This window comes from Mus pahari, chromosome 9 (genome assembly GCF_900095145.1).
Source record: "Mus pahari chromosome 9, PAHARI_EIJ_v1.1, whole genome shotgun sequence".
Classification (NCBI taxonomy): Eukaryota; Metazoa; Chordata; class Mammalia; order Rodentia; family Muridae; genus Mus; species Mus pahari.
Genome location: NC_034598.1, coordinates 16,413,000 through 16,434,911, shown reverse-complemented (window position 1 = coordinate 16,434,911; position 21,912 = coordinate 16,413,000). Strand labels below are relative to the sequence as shown.

Sequence of the window (21,912 nt, the reverse complement as noted above, 5' to 3'; positions counted from 1 at the left end):
AAAGTGGCTATGTCATGAGAGATAGCCTGATGGAAATTCATACACAATAGTCATTTAAAACATGACAGCTCTACTGTTACTGCTGATACTTTATACTAACTTCAATATAGGGGGCAGTTTCAGTTTTAATAATTTTTAAAATAATTAATTCCAACAGGTTAGACAATCTTAAAAACTTTTGTAATTATAATGACAATAGCCTGCAAAGAAAAACTACTCAGTCAAGGGTCAGTCAGTCACTAGCCTATATTCAAAACTAGAAAAGCATGCATTAAAAGGAACAAAAAATGTCTTCAGTACAAAAGTAGCTTCTTCTATTATTAAGTGACATGTAAAAATATGCCTATATAGTTCCAATAAATTTCTACAATAGTAGACAACATGATTATTTAAAGGCTAGGCATGTGACATGCAGTCCCAGCACTCCAGAGGAGGCAGCAAGATGATCATGAGTAGTTCAGAGTTAGCCAATACTACCTAGTGCAATCCTGTTTCAGAAAAGTAAGGGCTAGAGACAAAGCATAGTGATAAAGAGGTTCACTAATCACGTGAAAGGACTTAGATTTAATCACCAGGACCACTATATAAAAAAGATAAATGAAAATTAACTTTACTATATACGATTACCCTTTTAACTGTCTTCTTCACTGACTTATGTGACAAATAAAAGTAAATAGTGTAAATATCTGAATTCAATACCCCAAAACAAAAATAAACACTCCACCACTTCAAGAAAAACTTTTAAAAACTCATAGTTTAGAGACCTTGTTGCTCTTGCAAAAGCCCAAGAATAGGTTCCAAGCAAACACTCTGGTTCCAGAGGATCTGATATCCTCTTTGGTCTCCATGGGCACTGGGCATGCACTTAGCACACATTCAAAAAAGTAGGCATAACACTCATAAAATACAATTTTTTAAAATAAAAATTATTTAAAAAATAATAAAAATGCAAAAACTCGTAACTGTTCTAGGTAGTGAGAATAAGTAACTGTTGAATGCTCAGCCTATTCTGGAACTTCGATAACACCACCTCCAGGGCTTAAGGAATATCCCCTAAAAGGGGACAGAAGAATGTCGGAATCAGACAAGGGGAGGAAACACTGTGTTCTAGCTATGACCTCGGTTTTGTACCTACAAACTCAAAGCAGTAGTGGTTACCTGCACAAGACAGGACGATAAGCATTCCATGAGAGAACCATCAGCATTCCATCAAGGACAAGAATAGGCTCATTAACGTTCCAACCCCATCTTGGGTAGCTATACAGTTAATGGTTTCTGAATGAGTGGTAGTCATAATCTGTAGTAATACAGTCTCTGGTAAATTGCCCTTGTAGCCTATCATTCATTTTCTTCATGAAAGCAACCCTAATAAAATGCAGTGGAGCACACACACATGAAGACATGAAAGTAGAAGACTTGTTGAGAAGATAAAGGAGTTTCACCTAAGAGGGGGAGACAGAAGAGGGTAAAGGGGGAGAATATATGATCAAAGTGTGTGTGTATAAAATTATCAAAGATTAAGTAAATTTAAAAAGAAAATAACATAGAGACACTAAAAAAATAAATAGCTCCACCCAGCAAAGGAAATTATCATAGAGAGTAATGAGACAGTTCACATAAAGAAAAACAAACAAACAAACAAAAAGCCTTTACTAGATATACATAGGAGGGAGGATTAATTACAAGAACATAAATAGAAATCAAAAAAGTACACATCAATTGCATGCTCATATGGATGAATCCCTTCCAACATGTGGATTCCTGAAATTGAACTCAGGCTGTCAGTCCTAGTACCAAACACTCAGTTATGTTACTAGTCTGTCTTCATTCTCTTGTCTCCACTAACATTGCATCTACTCAGAATACACAGAATAGCATAAGAGGCTGCGAATGGTTGGATGCACAAGTTCAACTTTGCAATGAAGCAGATTAAAGAACATTCTTTGAAACTGGATGGTATCCTCCCTTTAATGAGGACTCCAAAAAAAAAAGAGAGAGAGAGAGAGAGAAAACAAAAACCGAACTGTATTCAATGCTTCTAAGTTTCATTACAGGCACAATAATAGGCTAAAAATCAGTAAAAGCATTTTTTTGTATCACAACTTTAAAACCAATATTATCTGTAATAATATTTGAAAATATTGAAGTCATAATATATAACATATCTGATATAAATTAACCCAAGTAAAAATACCTATGGACTATAAGACTGACCACAGAGGTAAAACATGATCCTTTACTTCAAAACAGCTAACACTAATTCTCTAAATTAATTTTAAAACAATTTCTCTGTATCATTTATATGATTTTAAAACTCTCAGTATTTCTAACAAAATAGTTAATAATAATAATAATAATAACAACAACAGGTCTAATAATGACATCTACCATCTGAGTGTTTTCCACATGCTATACATTTTACACACGGGATAACAGTTAATGATTGTATCAATGCTTTATCATTCTATTAGTATCCCTTTGAAAAACAGAGTAGGAAAACTAAGCTTCATAGAGATTCCGTCTCATAAACAGTGAGTGGAAGGGTGGAAATATCGGATTTCAAAGTATCATCTCTTTTTAAAATAGTGTATCATAGCCCTAATCTTTTGGCAAACAGGTTCCTCTAAATATGTACCCTTATTATATCCACAGATAATTGCAGTTCTCACCCTTTATTAAAGTGATTTCTCTTTGCAACAGTAGGAGATCATTACAGAAAACCACAACCGATTAAAATACAGAGTACAAGTGATAAAATGCTCACAGTCCCAACTGACAGACCTATAACACAATTCCTGAGCACAAGGCTCATAGATCATTGTGGAAGAAGGAACAGGAAGAGTATAAAAGCCAGAGAAACAGGACTTTGCTGTGAGATTATGTCTCCTAGAAATGTCTGAGATGCTACACTCAGGAAGTCTGGGTAAAACATGGCTGCCTAAAAGAGCTCTAAATGTGGATGACGTACTACTATGAAAGGGGAAAAAAGTCTTACGGGATCTCAATCCTAGAGAAAGAACTACATGCAACTAACGATTAAAATGAAATAATATACATACAAGTAATATATGAACTGAGCAGTTTGCGTTTGAATATTTACGTGTGTGTGTGTGTGTGTGTGAGTGTGCACGCGCGCGTGTGCAAAAAGAGGTCATAAATTTGTGAGAAAACATTAAGTGTGGGTAAGTGAGACACATTGGAGAGAAAAGAGCAAAAAGGGAAATTATGTAATCATATTTTAATTTCAAAAAATAAAATTGTTAAATTATTTTGGAAAAAAATTCTAGTTAGACAATTATTTCAGATTAATTTGATTATTAATACTTATTGTTTCAAATGGAAATTGATCAAAGTTTTTCTTTTTTTTTTTTATATTTATTTATTTATTTATTTATTTTTATGTGAGTACATTCTCACTGTCTTCAGACACACCAGAAGAGGGCATCAGATCCCATTATAGAGGGTTGTGAAACATAATGTGGTTCCTGGGAATTGAACTCAGGACCTCTGGAAGAACAGTCAGTGCTCTTAACCGCTGAGCCTTCTTTCCAGCCCCCAAAATTTTCTAAAAGTCAGCTAACTTATAAATAAAATTTCTAATACTCTGCAGGACATTTTGTCATACAATGCATAGAAATGCAAAATGTACCAACAATATAAGCAGTTATTCCTAAAGCAACCACATAATTTGTCACTTAAATCTATGTATTGCTCAAAGTAATAGTACTAATTACTGCAGTGAAATAACACTTTAAGTAGGAGTGCCCACTTTCACTACTCGTTGCTCTCTGTCTTCCTGAAAGAAGCCACTGGAAAAGCACACGTGCCTCCTATACTTGGCTAGAGAGCTCACTATCAGTGACAGTGAAGAAAGCTAACATTTCATGTTGACTATCTCTGTTTAAAAGGTTATTCAGAGCTGAGCAGTGCTAAAACATTTACTTAGCATATGAAAGGTTCTACGTTCAATCCCAATACTATAAGAAGAATTTAATTTTTAAAGAGCTATTTGTTAAGGTAGTTCATGTTTACATATAACTTGAGAAACTTCAACTGTACCTCGTCCTGGAGTTCATCGCCGCTTTTAGCAGAAGCAAGCATGTCATATAAAGTAGAGCAAAGATCTTCAATTCTTGGTGCTTCAGTCATTTCCTTTAACGTTGCGTTTAAGTACTTCTCAACTTCACACCATAATAGGGAGCCATTTGTTTTCTCTACAGGCTTGAGCTCGGGAGTATAGGATTCCTGAAACTGTTCATTCAGGAATTTCTTGTAGTCTAAGCTTATAGTTTTCTGGGATTCACCATTTATTGGTAATTCATCGAAGTAGTCCAGATCATACATGTCAAAGGAAAATGCTAAGTTTTTACCAAAAACCACTCTATCATTACATGGGTTTTCTGCCATCTGGACAAAAGCAGTGAGATCATCTTGATTAAAATGAGAAATAATTCGATTAGTGGCATTACAAGCTGAAGTAGCAGATGACGATGGAAAGGGACCAAACGTCTGTCTGATAGCCTTTGTCTCCATGTAACCCACAGAGTCCGTCATGTGAAATGTCATAAAGAGAAATGCAGCCCCACTTTCAATTGCTTCTCTCCCATTATCCGTTCCAACTATTCAAAGACAAAAACAAAAATACAGTATTAGCTCAATTGAAATTATCATCAAAATTGTCACTAAAAAATTCTTCCACTTCTTTGTTTTATATTGATTCTTAAATTTGGTTTTGAGTTAAGTCAATTTTGGGCCAAAGAAATCCATTCCGAAAGAACTATGTTCAACTAACCATTAATCTATATTAAGGACAGAAGCTTCTAATAAAAATTCTTGCCCCTTTTTAGAAATGAATTATCTATTAAAACTTACTTAACTAAGTTGATAAACTATGGTAAGATTTTCAGAATTACATACATGAAAGTCAGGAGACCTCACACACTCATAGCTTTCTTTACAATTTGTACAATAGACCTACATAACAAGAAAGTTGTATATAAACTTATATAGCTCTTATTCAAAAACATTTCATACAGCCAGGATGTGTGCTTGTGTGTGTGTGTGTGTGTGTGTGTGTGTGTGTTTTCAAATAAATCTAATTCACCGTATTATAAAATGTGAAAGAAAAATGCTATGTTAAAGAAACAGAAGGAAAACTTCAAAAAGAGTAAATGACTAGACCCTATACTTAAAGCATAAACTTTCCATATTCAATCATCTTACATAAAAATAGGAAACTATTGAATTCCAAAAAATGTCATTGAATATTCTTACAGCAGGGTATTTTTATAAAAGAAAAAAGAAAAAGAATTTAAATTTTTAAGAGTTCTCAACATCAGTATGTCCTATCTAAACATTAATAACAAACTTGCCAATATGAGAACATTAGCTTCTTCCTAAAAATAGCTCTACAATCATCCCTCAAAATTATTGAACGTTTGGATAGCTAGACCTAAATTCCTACAAGGGCAGGACGATCCCTCATCTTTTGTTGTTTGTTTGATATTTTCTTCCAGTCCCACTATCTACTTCACATTTTCTAGTCTTACCAAAACTGGATGTCTTAATATCCAGGAGTAGGCTCTGCCACCTCTGAACCCATATAACCAACTACTTAAAGCTGATGTTTAAGAGGATCACCTGATGCCAGGAGTTCAAAACCAGCCTGCATAGCATAGCATGAGTTTACTAAAATAACATTTCCAAAGGTAAGATTTAAAAAGAAAGAAAACAAAACAAAGCAAAAAGTCTATTTTATCTATTTCCACATTCTTACTTATCATTCCCCAGAGTCCTAACTGCTCCAATTCCATTCATTTTTCAATTCATAGCTACATTTAACATACAAGAGCATACATTTATTTATAAAATAACCTACTACAATAAAACTTCCTAATTAAGTAATCTTATTTTGTCCTAAAACATTATCTCCTTCATGTACATGCTAAAATGAAAACTCCACCATGAAAATGTGTAAGATACAACAATAAAAACAAAAAATAAGTCATTAAACAAGACTCACAGCAATTATTTCCCAAACATTTTCCCCACTGTCCTAGATTCCATGTAAACTCCTAAAAAGTACAAGTGTTTCTAATTCTTGTTTATTAAATAAATACTACTGAAAAAGTAAATCACTTTAGAAAATTTGGATGAAACTTGTTATATTATTAAAAGTGGAAGTAACTTAATTTTCCAATAGTAAGCTAGTGGTAAAGTTATGGCAGAATCTTGGTATATATAATATGGAGAATTAGTGTACTGTCTTAGTCATTGTCCTATTGCTGTCAAGAGGTAGTATGGCACCTCTTATAAAAGAAAGCATTTAGATAGAGGCTTGCTTTCAGTTTCAGATGTTTAGTTCATCATCATAGTGAGAAGCACGGTAGCATGCAGGCGGGTGTTAGTGCAGTAGTTGAGAGTTAAATCCTGATCAGTAGACAGAGAGAAGCCTCTGGGCTTGCCATGAGCTTTTGAAACCTCCTAATATTTTCAATAGTGCCACTCCATGGGCTCCAACAATGCAAATATATAAGTCTATAGAGGCTATTCTTATCAAACCACCATACTTAACATAAAAGTACAATTAATATGTATGTTAAGCAGGAGAAAAATCCATCAGTCACCTTTCAACAGAGAAAATAATTATATACTCAGAAAAATCTACACAGATCAAAAGCAATTTATTCCAAAATGTCAAGTACAACTGACTTATGTCTACAAACTTTCAAAATTAACAATTACTTTAAAACTTTATAAACTTTAGCTGGGTCACGGTGTTTCATAAAGGTGAATACCACTGGCTAATGACTACTTTTCCTGTGTAACCTACTCAGAATAATGTCCAAGACTACCTTTTGAAACGCATGCTTTAAAATCACATAGTATTAGGACTCACAGAGAGCTTCTCTAGAAGTTCCAAAATTTTAGAACTTTTAACAAGTAGCAGGGGGGGTTAGCTGAAAAGAAAGACTACTGCATCTTGGAACAATAACTTTTCCAAGCCGATGAGGAGTTAAATTATATTGCCTGGCTTTCTTAGAGTACACAAGAATGTATCCCACACCCACATGCATCCCAATGTTCTGGATGCATCTGAGGTCCAGGGAAAGCTGTTAGGCACCTGAAAGAACAAAAGTCAGCTAGTCTAAAAATAGAACCATTTAGATTCTAGCTTAGCTGCTGTTCTCCTGCTGTGAAGGAATGCCATGACCAAGGAAACACAGAAAAAAACATGTAGCTGGAAGCTTACTTACAATTTCAGAGGGTTACTCCATGATCATCATGGGAGGAAAGCAACCAGGCATCATGCTAGAGCAGTAGCTAGTAGCTAAGAGCTTTAGTTTACATCCTAATCCAAAGGCAGCAAGCACAAAAGAGACTGAAACTGGTGTAAGCTTTTTGAAACCTAAGTCCACTCCCACCGAGGTCATACATCCTCTAAAATTGTCACAACTCCTAGTCTCTCACAAACAGTTTCACTCCCTGGTGACAAAATATTCAAATATATGAGTCTTTGGAGGTAATTCTCATTTAAATTATCAGATATTCAATTTTCCATCCACTATATAATGAAATCTGTAAACTAGGAATCCATCTCCCTGCACCCTGTATATGACAACTACAATAAGTTTAAAGAGGTATTTAGAAGATCACAGGAATTCTGTATTAATAACCATTGGCCCTTGCCTACCTAACAATTATAACAAGAACAAATAAGATGTGAAATACAGTAAACTGTAGCACATCCCAACATGCTTAAGAAAAGTGAAGATGGAACAGTCTTTCTCTGAATCACTATTAATTACCTGGCAGAGAATAAACGAACTGAGCTTGGCTAGCTGGTGCTCTCCTAATATTACATAGAACTTTACTATATAAAATAATACTATTTTATATAGTATTATCAATTATTACTATAAAAAATAGAAAAATTTAAAGTCAAAACAGAGTGATGCTATAAATCATCCTCAGTAAAACATACATCTGTATTTTCCTTTGAGTGAAGAATGTTTAAATCAAGTAATTTTATAAATTCACTTTTTAATACCCTTCCCTAGTTAATTAAGAAATTCTTCAAAATAGTAGAAAATTTTAATTTAAAAATTAAAGTATAAAGACTTGTGCCCTTAAATAATAAGCATTAAAGTTAAAAGTAGTCAACAAATAAATCAGTTCTGTAATAAGTTAAAGCTTCATTGTTTAGTGAAATAATTTATACTTATATTAACAATGAAATATTCAATGCAGTCAAATTTCTTTTGCTTTGTTATATTCAAACTTCGAATCATAGATTTACCTCTAATACTTGTCTTAACATGTGAAAAAATTATAATCCTTCATTGTTTACTTAAAATAGCTCCATTTATATTTTAAAAAATCAGCATGACAGGCAACTTGGTATAAATATGTTTTCAAAAGCAGTGATTAGGTACCTGATTTTTTTAAATTTTGTAACTATATTTTCTTTTTTAAATGTGCAAACCATCAATTTTCCTAGTAATTTCAAGTAATCTAAATTTCCCACTTTATATATCTAAAAATGTTACAAAGGCCCCTTACATCTCATAGTTATTTAGCTGTTATCATGAAGTAGAAGCACACATAACATTTTACTTTGAAATTCTCAAAACACAATCTAACCTGTCCTGTCCAAAGTCCGCTTCTCTATTACTTCTTCCTGCCTTGCCTAGGGGAACTTCTCTGCATTTAAACCTTCACAGTAACTGGTCACCTGAATTAAACTCAAACTCCATGAAAATAACTCATGAAAGCATGAAACAGAAAACCAGGCAAGCACAATACGACAAATATAGAGACTATAAACAAAGTTAGGATGCATCCCTGTAATGCCCCACACTCAGCAGGTTGAAGCACTTTGAGTTTAATGCTCAGCCTAGGTTATACTGTGAGATGGTGAAATTCTATCTTGAGGGGGAGATAGTAATTTTTACTTTTATTTAATTTACTAGGAATATGTAGAGATTATATGTACAACTCAAAATGTTGTCACAAAATGAACAGGTTTATTTAATCTGGCTAGCCAGCTCCAGAAACAGAACATTACTGCTGTCCCCTAGTACCTACTTCATTCACAGTTCCAGTGACTTCTTTTTTCAAAAACAAGTTACTACCCTAAAAGTTGCTCACAGGGAAAAAGTAACCCTGGAGTACAACACACTTGGGAAGAAGAAAGGGGACTATAGCAATATTGACTTCAAAGACCAATTCTCATTTCACATTAGAATCATTCTTTGTTTTCTGTGTGTATGACTGTATTTTTTTTTAATATTGCAACACTTGTTCACAATGTTACATACAGCTGAAGCAGCTATTAAAGGTAATCTAAATGCTACAGCACATCTATGCTATAATTTAATAGTGAATTGTTTGCACTTCCAGGCTATCAAGAATGATGCTGTCATGAATACACATAACATTTCAGTATATATATATATATATACAACCATTTTTAATTGCATTATTTCATACCAAGACTTAAATTTTCATTGGTTTAACTACTATAAATACTGCTCAACCTATTCAAATACTTGTACCAGTTCCAACTGTAGCAGTAACACATGAAATTCCTCGTCCTGACCAAGAATTGCAAGTTCAATCCTCTCAATATCAGGTATACTGAGGAGCTATAAAATAATATTTCTCAATGAGGATGAACATTTTTTTCACCTTTTCTGGACATCTGATTAATATGGAAAATGCTTGTGTAAGGTCATTTTTCTACACAATCTATCTTTTTTACTGATTTCCTTGTCGAAGGGTCTCAGTCATTTTTGTACAAGATCTATCCGTCTTAGTGATATGTAAGAGTTCTTACTGAGTATGGATAAAAACGATTTTGACAATGTATCTTGAAGTTCTATTCCTCACACTCATTCCACACATTTCATTTTTAATGAAGAGTGCAAAGTTCCAACCATTACCTTATGATTCTGCATTTGAACTTGTTTACATCCCTGTCTATGTCATTACAAATCAAGTGTCTGAGTATCAGGTTAGTTTCTAGACTACATTCTATCCTTTTGTTGTACATGTCTGTTCTTTGAGCAATATCTATAATGTGCATTATTTCAAATTTTATATCTAGTAAAGTTTTTCCTGTTTATTTCTTAAGATTGATGGATCTGCTTTTTGTCTTTGAACTTTTATGGTAGCTTTCAGAAACAGTAAATCAATTTGGGTAAGAAGAGTACCATTATAAACAATTAAGTTCTAATCCTTAAAATAACACTTCAACAATTCAGCCTTCTTTAATCTCACAATAGTATTTTAGAGCTTTCCATGAAGAAATCATGAAGTTCAATTTTTGTAAATTTTGATGCTTTGTAAATGTAACCTAAATTAAACCATATTAATCTTTATACAGAACTTATATTAAAAATTACTTAAAGATAAATGTCATTTTGAAGTTGTTCCTATCAAGTACAATTTTTAACTTGATCTGGCTAAACTAATTTCGCCAGATATAGTTATTACTCTTAACATTTACACCTTTTTTATTTTCTTCTTTCCTAAACTATATTAGTAAGGATTTTCAGAGAAACAGAAGAGGTGCTAGATAATCTTGGGAAATGCCATATTGCAAAGAATCTTTCTTAAGTGGCATATAATAATTATATCTATGTACAGGATAATATTCTAATGTACATATACATGAATAATTAAATTATAATCATTAACATTCTGTTGCAGATTATGAATATTTTCTCCTAATTCTTTATTAAAAGCAGTGGTGTAACATTAATCATTCTATTGTGCTTAGAACATTAAAACTTACTCCTACCTAGCAGTACTGTGTACCAAGTAGCCAGCCTTGTGTCCACTTTTCCCTACCACTCCTAGCTTCCAGAAATCACCGTTCTCAGAAGCTAACGACACTGTACCACACAGTGTATTTTTGCTCCATCTTTTCTTATTGATGCCCTTTATCAGTTTCTTTGTCTTCCTAGTTTACTAAGAATGTGTATCAAAAACAGCTGTTAAATATTCATAAAATGCTATGTATTGAATACTCATTAATATATAAAGCTGCTACTTTATCAGAAATCTTACTATTTCTCCAGCTAATCCAAAATTGTTTTATACACTCACATGAACTTACACTTTCTTCCGATCACATATCTACATCAGATATTTTCTCAGTCATTTAATATTATATTCAATGAAATCTTCCTTTTTACTATTAATGCATACCAGAATTTGGAAATTCCTATTTATGGACATATCAAATATAAGACTATTTAAATGGGTATATCAAATATAAGACCTAAGAGCATTACCTAATCATGGCTGGCCCATAATCAAGGTTTTTCAAATAACCCAAAAATGTCTTGGTAATCTTTTTGTTTCTTTGTTTTTTGATTTAAGAGTTAAGCAGGCATTATAGATTACATTGATTACATGCTCTTACCCTCCTGTCTTCTGCATCAATACTCTCATTTTTAAGTGAGACTATATGACAATTCCTAGGTATAACTATTAAGGCATACAGATTTTTTTTTTAATATTTTTAATCACAAGATTAATTTTTTTACTAGCCAAATATCCAAATTCTATATTTCTTCTTTGTCCATTATTTCATCTTTGTCATTTAGTTCTCTGAATCTGTCAGAACTCTGTTCGTCGTCCTCTTTTCTACCCAGGCTCCAATTTGGAAATGGACAGTCATTGCTAGAAAAATAAATGATCCAAAAGCCAATATCATTCTTTTCTGAGTTTGTTTGTGCTTCCAGATCCTTGGTCTTATACTCTTTTCATTTATAATTTTCTCAATAGATGTTTGTCCTAAAGTACTTTACTGGCCATTTTATGATTTGTATAAAACTCTTTGAACTGTTTTAAAGTCCACAATTTCAAAACAGCTAATTTTTTATAAATTCTTCCAGAAACCAACCTGATATATTGTTACCATAAGAACAAGGCTTTATAGTCTAAGTATGTATTTTTCTGGTCCCTTTTAAAATTTAGTTCCTTTTCTAAGTCATCTTATAATCTGTTCCCACCCCAGGACTTGATTCTTTGATTTTAATTGTAAAATCTTATTTTCTTAATAATGTACAATTGTAATGGATCCATCTAAAGACACTTCGTAAGTCACTGCTGCCTAACCTGCCTTCTGATCAGTATTTTTGTTTTAAAAGGAAGCATAAGTACCTATGTATGTGTATACATGTTTATGTATGTGTATACATGTTTATATGTGTGTCAGCATGTTGCATGGTGGTACACATGTGGAAATCTGGGTATATTCCTCAACTAATCTCTATATCTGATTAACACTTTTCTTAATTTTACTAAAAGTAAGATGCACACAAATATCAAAACCCAAAGAATGTCATGGTCACAAATTTAGAAAGGCAAGCTCACTAAGCCATGACTAATACTGTCCTCTTAAAGTCATATGCTTTATTCTGCCCTGAGGAAGATATGAATTTAGAGACAAATGGTGAAGTACAGATTTGGCAAATTTGCATGCCATCCTTGACTTCTAGTCTAGTTTCTATCTCTATTGCACAAATCCTATTTGCCACCTGAACTTTTTGTTTATTTGACTTGTGAACAGTGGTAACTGGGCAAATAGTCCAAACATATTTTATTTTTTCAATGTTATAAAAAATTTCCTTATGGTACTTAATAAACCCAAATTTTCATTTGTACTTTCAGTAAGTGTTCTGAAATATTATTATAAAGGAGCTAAAAAAATAGAATCAATATTTTATGAATGAAGATAATAAAGGCAGGGGATTAAATCAAGTCATTTTCTATGTTTACTATTTTTTTTCAATATTCTTAAAATCCAGTGCGGCTTTGTTAAATGCTATCATAAATGTCCTCACATTGTCCTCTCTCCTCACAGCCTCACACAAACCCAGTTTTGCTGCGCTGAGTTATGTCCATCATTCATTTGTACACTAGCTGGCCTCCTGCGGAGAAACTCAACTAACAATGTTCCTCAGCATTATTAATTGAATATAGTTGGTTATTTACTTCTACCTCTGCCACACTATCCTAAATTCATTAACAGATAAAAGCATCTTATATACTTGTAAATATTTACCAGGAAACTGTAGCCTTTTATCATATACTATTAATATATAGCTTACAAGGAACCTCTTATAGAACCATTTTGTTTTTTCTTTTAAAGACTATACCGATTTGTTTTGCAGCTTGTAGTATGTCTTTTAAGTCTTCATTTATATTTTGCATTTTATTCTTCTCTAGTTTTTCATTCAAAAATTTCACTATCTTCTTCCATGTAAGGCCAAAATCTAAAACTTGTTCATGAAGTTTAGATCGCTTCAGCTGAAAAAGAAAGCATAATATAGAAAAATTCTCGTTATTTAAAGTTTTTCTCCAATCCATCACGTATAATTTGTATTGCAAAATCAATTTTGCACTACCCAGAATTTAAAGTTGTCTACTCAGTCACTAATTATTCTCAAAAGGAACTTAATTTAAATGTGACTTTATAGGAAGAAAAAAGTTTTAAAATAAACAATGTTTTAATTATAAAATATTGATATGACAAAGTAGAGTATTCAACATTCCAAAGCTAACATATAAACAACCCATACATTACCTTCCTTTTTCTAACTGCTTTTTTTAACACAATTTATAATGTTCATAAAAATACATTTTGACAAAAGGCATTTAAAGATTACTAAAGCCCCTGATTAATCAGTTCGATGCATTTAAATAATATTGTTTTCAGAATATGTCCCTAGAACTAAAGGTCAGACACAGACTCTTTTCTAAATACACTCTTTTCTTGAAACAATAAATATTTTCCTTCTCAAGAATTGACTACAGGACTGGAGAGATGGCTCAGCAGTTAAGAGATCTGACTGCTTTTCCAGAAGGTCCTAAGTTCAATTCCCATCAATCACATGGTGGCTCACAAACATCTGTAATGGGATCTGATGCCCTCTTCTGGAATGTCTGAAAACAATGAATTCACATGCATAAAATGAATAAAATAAAAATTTCATGTCAGATCCCTGGCTTTGATCCATAGATAAAAGTCATGAAGCAATCTAACAAAATGAAGTGGTGAGTCAGACATGGAACTGAAATGTTACTCTTGCTTATACTGACAATGTTCAGTATTCATTACTTGCCTGCTTCAATTTTCTAATTTAAAATGAGGTCAGGCAGTCGGGGTTGAGAAAAGAAAAGAAAAAGGTCCATCTGAGATACACTGGCCATAAAAAGACTTACACAGACACAATCATTCATTTACTTTCATCCCTACTTTTGTATATGGTGGGCATTTCCTGTGGTTAAAAAGTCGCATTACAATAAAGCTTATTATGCATGCTATTTTCCTTCTTCATGAGGCAAAATATATTTAAAAGTCTACAATAAAAACCAAAATGATATTGGGGTAAGGGGTATTTAATTTTTATCCTTTTAAATTGTAAAATATTTCACAGTATCATTGGTTCAGAATTTGCAAGGCCCCAGGAACATAAAAACAGAAAACGGAGTATATGATATTAATATTAATTAAGCTATAAATTATAATCTTACATTTATTATTGTGAGAAATATAGGTCTGACACAATTCTCCATCATTAGAAGGAAATCTACCAAAAGACTGGTTGATAATCTTTGCTTTTTGCGTCAATCTTTAGGTGAAGAGATTAACTATTACACTGTATAAAGACTGTTTCTATGTAGTTTCAGTCCACCAGTAAGTAAATCATGTTTTCACTCTACCATAAAGTCAACAACTAAAAGGAACTGCTTTAAATTTTTCTTTAAAAAAAAAAAAAGAAGAAGCCGGGAGGTGGTGGCGCACACCTTTAATCCCAGAACTCTGGAGGCAGAGGCAGGTGGATTTCTGAGTTCGAGGCCAGCCTGGTCTACAAAGTGAGTTCCAGGACAGCCAGAGCTATACAGAGAAACCCTGTCTCAAAAAACCAAAAAACAAACAAACAAACAAAAAACCAAAAAAAACCAAAAAAACAACAAACAAAAAAAAACAAAAACAAAAAAAGGTCAGTTTCTTCAGACACTGCCTATCTTCCCACATATAATACAAACATTATGAACCTATAAACCTTGACCATGCTGCCAAACATTTAACTTTTTCTACTAGAAGCCCATATATCATTTATACACAATGTCATGATACATTCTGTGTGTATATGTGCATGCATATAACTACAACTTTTGCTAATTTACCTTTGAAACAGTATATATATTATAATCATATTCAGAAAGAAATACAGGTACTTAAAGATTAAAATAACTAAATTCCTTTCATTTGAAAATTAACCAAAATCTATCTATCATGAGCTAAACCACCTCTCCTCAATTATCACATTGAAATCCTAGCCTCTTGTTACCTCAGAAAGTCATTAAGGATCCCACCTGATTGGTCTCATAAAAAAAAAAAAAAAAAAGAAACCTAAAAACAAACAAAAAATAACTAAAAAATAAACAAACATGGAAGCCCAAGGATAGCAAGGACAGCCTTACACAGAGGAATGTCCCTGGAAGGATACAGTGGGAAGGGTGCTAGTTACAACAAGTAGCAGAGAGAAGATTCTAGAGAAAGCCACTTTGCCTTGATCCTGAACTTTTAAGTTCCAGTTTTAGGGAACATAAAATTTTGGTTGTCAAGACCAGCTAACGATGGTATTTTGTGTTATTCTATAAAAATTAATATGTCATAGGTTAAGGACTATTCTCAAGAGTTTCATTTGTAAATATTTAATGTAAAATTTTCAATAAGCCTTGGTATAACATACTCTTACTGTTTATAGTTTTACATTTATATTTCTATATGATTTATTTTATAAAACTTTCTTTCTTATATAAGCCAGTTTATTAATACAAGAAATTTATTGTGAAACCACACACCCTAATTTGTTGCTCAGAAAACAAAGTCGTTGAATCAATTTAAGAAGTGACTGGCATTCTTTCCATTAAGCTCAAAGTGCTAACTAAACATACTGTGCAAGTAGAAACTAACTATTTTAAAGTGAACATAACTTGACATTATGTATTATAAAACTGAGTCATGTAAGGAAATTAGTCCATATCATAGTCTTTATCAGTCAGTTACACTACAGTTACAAGAATCTAGAATTCTTTAACTACCAGTATTTATTTCTGAAGATGGGACTATAAAAAGGCCTTACAATTGACTTCTTTAAGCCGAAAATGTACTCATATCAATTATATGGACAAGCCAACTATAAGACCAACTACAGAGCTAGAAAGTAATATTTATACATCTAATGTTAAGGTATAGACAGTGTTCCTATTCATGTATGAAGAATTTAACAGGAAACCTAAAAATGTGCCCAGCTGACTCAAAATAAAGGTAAACTAATTCACATAATTAGCTGTGGCAGAGGCCTAATGAACAGAAAGCATGGGCTGGTGAGATGGCTCAGCGGGTAAGAGCACCGACTGCTCTTCTGAAGGTTCTGACTTCAAATCCCAGCAACCACACGGTGGCTCACAGCCATCTGTAATCTCTTCTGGAGTGTCTGAAGACAGCTACAGTGGACTTACATATAATAATAAATAAATCTTTAAAAAAAAAAGAACAGAAAGCATGAAGGCCTATATTGGATTATTGTCTTGGATAATAGTCACAGGTACTTAACATAAGTTCAGTCTTGTGACAATATTAATATACTCAATCTCCTTCTCAAGACAGAAGAAACAAGATAAAACTCATACAACTTTAAAAACATACAACTAAAAAGACAAAATGTCAAATACTCACCCCATACCCTTTGTTTTTAATAGTTTTCACCTAAAAACATTTACCTTTAAGTCAGCTACTTCTTCATTGTAATTATCTTGCTTGGTGACATTTGAAAAGGAGCGCAAGGCTCCTGTGAGCCGAGGTAGAGCCATTTATAACTCAGTCAGTGATCCATAGAAATAAGAAACTCGAAACTGAAACAAAACACAATGAAATTTATCTGTTTAGAAATGACACAGGTAATCAAACTCAACGGACTGATCTACACAAGAAAAAAAGGCTCCAAGAGCACTTGCTACAAATGTTAGTTTCTTAAGTATGGAATAAAATCTCCCAGCAAATAAGAACCAAGAGTGCTAGGAACTGTAGAAAATACATCAGACAAAACAGACTTTAAAGCAAATGATCGAAGGGACATAAAACAAATAAAAGATTCTAAACTATAATAAAAGCAAGCTAACATATAAAAGTTCTTAGTTCATATGCATGTTTAAAAAAAACCACAATAACAACTAAAAACTAAAAATGAACTAAAACAGACCTCCAGAAAGAAGTGGCAAGTCTAGCATCAAACTGATGGTCAGAAGCATCACCGACGAAGATTCATAAGTCAGTGCTACCTTGTCAAAAATTTCAATGTACATTTGAAAGTCTTAATTTTTTTAATTACATTGTACATGGGAGCATGCATGCATATGTGTACATTGTGTGTGTGTGTGTGTGCATGTGCATGTTGATGTGTACAGGCATAAACCTGCCATGGCACATGGCACAAGATCAGAGGGCAACTTGTGGGAGGCAGTTTTCCTCTTTTCTCTTACGAATCCTGGGGACTGAACTCAGATCACTAGGCTCAGCGGCCTTTACCTGTTGGGTCGTCCATCTCACTGGTCACAAGCAGGTTTAAGATGGTATGTGTAGTACAACATAAAGTAAGTCTCAACAAATTTCAACTAGAATTATATAAGTAAGGGATTAATAAACATTTTGTGCAAAAATAATAACAAATACTATATGAGTCACATCCAGTCTTTATAAATATTTTAACAACACTTTACAGGTATTAAATCTACTCTGGAGCTCAATGCAACCACTAGTTTGCTGAACTCTGATAGAAGTCATTCAAAATATAACAAAATATAATTAAATTATAAGTCAGAGACAAAATGCAAAGTATTAAAAGCATACAAGACTGCATAAAGATAAATGAGAAACTGCTAAAATAGCTAAAGGAATGAACTGTACCTCACCAAAGAGAATTTTAATAGGGAAAGTTAAAATGACTCATTCTGTCAGTAAACTTCCTAACTAGAGGACTTCAAGGTTCAACTACCCAATGGGAATATAGACAAGCAAGCACTTATTATTAGATTAACATGGGTGGAAATTCAGGTCCTTGAGCACCTGTAGGACTTCCACGTTCCTGTGCTATAAAGCAAAAGCTTGGACAGAGACACCTGGATATCAATAGATGCAAAAACAGTTTACTAAGAATGAATACATTTGCAAAGGAGGAAGCAGATCACACCTAAGAGAAAGATCAGAAACTCAAAGGCAGGTACAACAGGTAGTAGGGAGGAGTGCCTGTGGCTAAGGCACATGACCTGAGCTGGATCCCTGGAACCCACCCACGTGGTGGGAAGAACCAACTGCCCCTAGCTATTCTCTCACTTCCACATATATGGCAAACACATGCATACACGCACACAAAATAAAATGTAAAAAGATCTTCTAAGATGTTAGATTTCTCAGATTTTCCTACTGTATGTTCTATCAGCTATATACCAGCCTAGGTTGAGTGTTACAGCATTTCTGTCAAATATTTTCTTTCATATGTTAATCTCAGTCTTTTGTGTTGAGGTTTTGCATCCCAATCTCCTGTCTAAAGATAATTCTGAGAGTAACATTTGTATGTTTCAAAGTCTGAGTAACATATTTTTGAAACATTTGAAAAGGAAAAATAAATAAATCAAGAGTTAGTCAACAACATAGATATTTTTAAACTTTATTGTGCATTAGTCACCTAAAGAATTTGTTTATTTATTTTCATTATTATTTTTATATCCATGGATGTTTTCCATGCATGCCTGTGAACCACATGCCTGTGTAGGCCAGAAGAGGACATGGATCCCACTGGACTGAAGTTCCTGTGATTGTAAGCCATTGCATAGATAGGTGCTGGAAATCAAACCCAGTCCTGAGGGTTCTATGAAATATAAACCACTGAGTCCCACAATCTCCTTCTTATTCCCAGTTACCTGAATGGTCAGATGGCAGGGCCCTGAGATGTATTTCCACCATATTTGCAAACTTTAAAAATGACAGTCTTAAGACACAGTGTCCTGTACTCTTAAATCAATATCCAATGTGTGTTCATGTCTAAACTAACCTCCTACCACCAAAATTCCAACTATAATAAATCAAGGGCCTCCATTTAGATTCAATTTGTCTCCTACTAGCCTTCCTCAACTGGATTCCCTAAGGTTAAATTGGACCAAAAGAATCTTGAATAACATTTTCCCCTCACTTCTACCAAGGACTGACTATACATAGTATCAGTAGGAAAGCAGGCATACAAAAAAATGCCTTCAGGAACCAAAGCTTAAACCAAAAGCAAGGGAATGTGGAATGCCAGACGCTAGCTGAATTCTTTTCCAGATACCAAAAGCCAGAACTCTTCCAAGAAGGCTCTGACATTAAACTGAACATATTCTGAGTCAGAACCTGCTCTTTACCTCATTACTAAGTGAGTTCAAAATCTAAGTATCAAAACAATAAATACATAATGTGTACAATATGCTGCTTCAATGTGGTCTTATAAACAAATGGTGTACTCGGGACCCACAACTTCCATGATTTTGACCAATCTAACAATAATAACCTGAAATTACCTGTGCATTCTTTTAAAGTACTGGAAATTTTCATGGATTTTTATACTAATTTACAAATCTAGAAAAGTCTTACAAACAAGACGATATGTTAAACCTTCGAAGAAATGTAAAAATGTCTCAGTGGTTGAGAACACTTGCTCTTGCAGAGGACCCAGGTTTGGTTTTCAGAAATCACAGGGCAGCATTTCGAGGTATCTGATGCCCTCTAATGGCTTCTGTGGGCACCAGACACACAAGTAGTGTAAATACATATATACGTGCAGGCACTCACACATACACATATTTTTTTAATAAGACCTGTTCCAAACTATACTGATAGGAAACTTCAAAGAGGAATCTGTTGATTCCTTAAGTCTTCCTTTAATCACTACTTTCATCTATGGCTTCAATGTTTAACATCTATGCCTCAAAAAATAAACAAGGCCATAACAGCCATTAAACACAAACTAACTTTTTCACCTGGAGATCGTCAGAAGAAACAGTTATTTCAAAAAATATATCTGCACAAGATGCACTGACAAGTGTGCTGTACCAACATTTCAATGGTAATTTTAATTATTCATAATTCCTATCTACCAAACTGACAGCAGAAACTAGGTCTCTCTTAAGCAAGAAGCAACTGTTCTGAAACAGTTTCCAGTTAAGTAAGGATACACATTTGATATGTGGAGAATTCAGAAAGCACAGGAACAGATCATTAAATACCACCTGAACACATCTCACACAATACAAAATTTATGTTTATGTATTTTACAAACATAAAAATAGAGATTGTGTTATTTACTGAAAAACCCTGTTTCTAGTTGTAGCGTGGCTTTAGCATACATAACACCTTTGATCACTCTGGCTGGAATACACAGTCCTGTAGTACAAACCTTTAATGCTAAACGATGAACATAAAGTTAGTTTGTAGAAAGAAGCAGTCATGTTTGGAAGTGAAGTAATTGAAGAGCAAACAAAACAATGAATCAGAGAATGATCTGACAGAAAAGGATATGACCAATTTTCATGAGAAGAAAAATGGAAAGCTATTCAAAGGTGCAATGTGGAGAGAAAAGAGGAGGCAGTTTTTCCAGGAGAATTTTACAGAGACAAGTTTAAAAAAAAAAAAAAAAAAAAAAAAAAAACAAGCTATACACAGGTGAAGACAGAATGAGCCAGAGAATAAGAAGGAGCCAAAAGATCAGAACATATTGCCAACATTAGTATGAGACCAAGCAGCACAATTCAGTAAGAAACTGAGAGAAGCTAAACTGCAGTCAGACCACTGCAGAGGAGTTTGAGCCAGAACAGCTGAGTTGAACCAGCCAGCCAGTATTCAGAAAGAACTAAAAAGAGTGCGCTTGTGCAGCAGTAGTCTCAAAGGCTGAAACATTCTAGGCCTGGACTAGACTGTACAGGCTGATGAAATCTGTGTCTGTGTCTGAAATATAGATAAATGAGGAGCTAGCAAAATGACTCTGGTTAAGAGCATTATTTTTGCAGAAGACTCAAGATTAAGCTTCTAACACTCAAAACAAGTAGCTCACAAATGACTGCAACTCCAGCTCCTAGGGATCGAATGCTCTCTTCTATCCTCCTCAGGGACCTGATGCACATACTACATACAAATTCACACAGGCAGAAAGACACACAATTAAATAAATAAATGTACTACTATTACAGCACATAAAGTACATGCTTTACTTAATACACCTAAGAGGATGAAGTACATAACCATTATTTAGCATCCTGGCCTAAGTTGATTGTCTCAGCATTTATAATTACAATAATTTTATTACAAGGTGCTTCTATGTTAAGTCAATAAGAATCATGTCCTGTTACTTTTGTGTCTTGTTCTGAGCTGTAATGTCAGTTCCTACCATATTCAATCCAATTCATTTTCAAAACTGAAAGATGTTTGAAAGTACCAAGTCCCTACTTTTTAATTCTTGCTTAAAATTTTAACTCTTGAGGATTTTTCTTAGCAATAAATTAAAATTAAGCCATTAGGAAGCAAAACCAGATTTTGTCATTCATGCATGAATAACACTTTAAAAATATTGAAAAAAAAAAACCACCATACTTCAAAAGGCATTATATATTTAAATGTACTGTTTAAAAAAGTTATAAAGTAAAAAAAAAAAAAAGTTATAAAGTGGATCTTTAAAAGCTTTTAAATAGTAATGTCAGTTATTCCTCTAAAGAATATTGGTGCCGGGCCTGGTGGCGCAGGCCTTTAATCCCAGCACTCGGGAGGCAGAGGCAGGTGGATTTCTGAGTTCGAGGCCAGCC

General features: G+C 33.5%; 1 protein-coding gene across 4 annotated transcripts in view; it reads right to left on the bottom strand.

Moving 5' to 3' along the window:
* Positions 1–21,912, bottom strand: part of Ascc3 (activating signal cointegrator 1 complex subunit 3) — a 279,428-nt gene that overhangs the window by 240,389 nt on the left and 17,127 nt on the right. For all 4 annotated transcript variants that reach the window (XM_021204568.1, XM_029542107.1, XM_029542105.1 and 1 more), the window contains 3 exons: positions 16,810–16,941; positions 13,173–13,323; positions 4,060–4,619 (listed from right to left, as the gene is read on the bottom strand). In XM_021204568.1, the coding sequence (XP_021060227.1) occupies positions 4,060–4,619; positions 13,173–13,323; positions 16,810–16,899 (801 nt within the window). In that variant the 5' untranslated portion in view covers positions 16,900–16,941. The remainder of the gene's footprint in view (positions 1–4,059; positions 4,620–13,172; positions 13,324–16,809; positions 16,942–21,912) is intronic.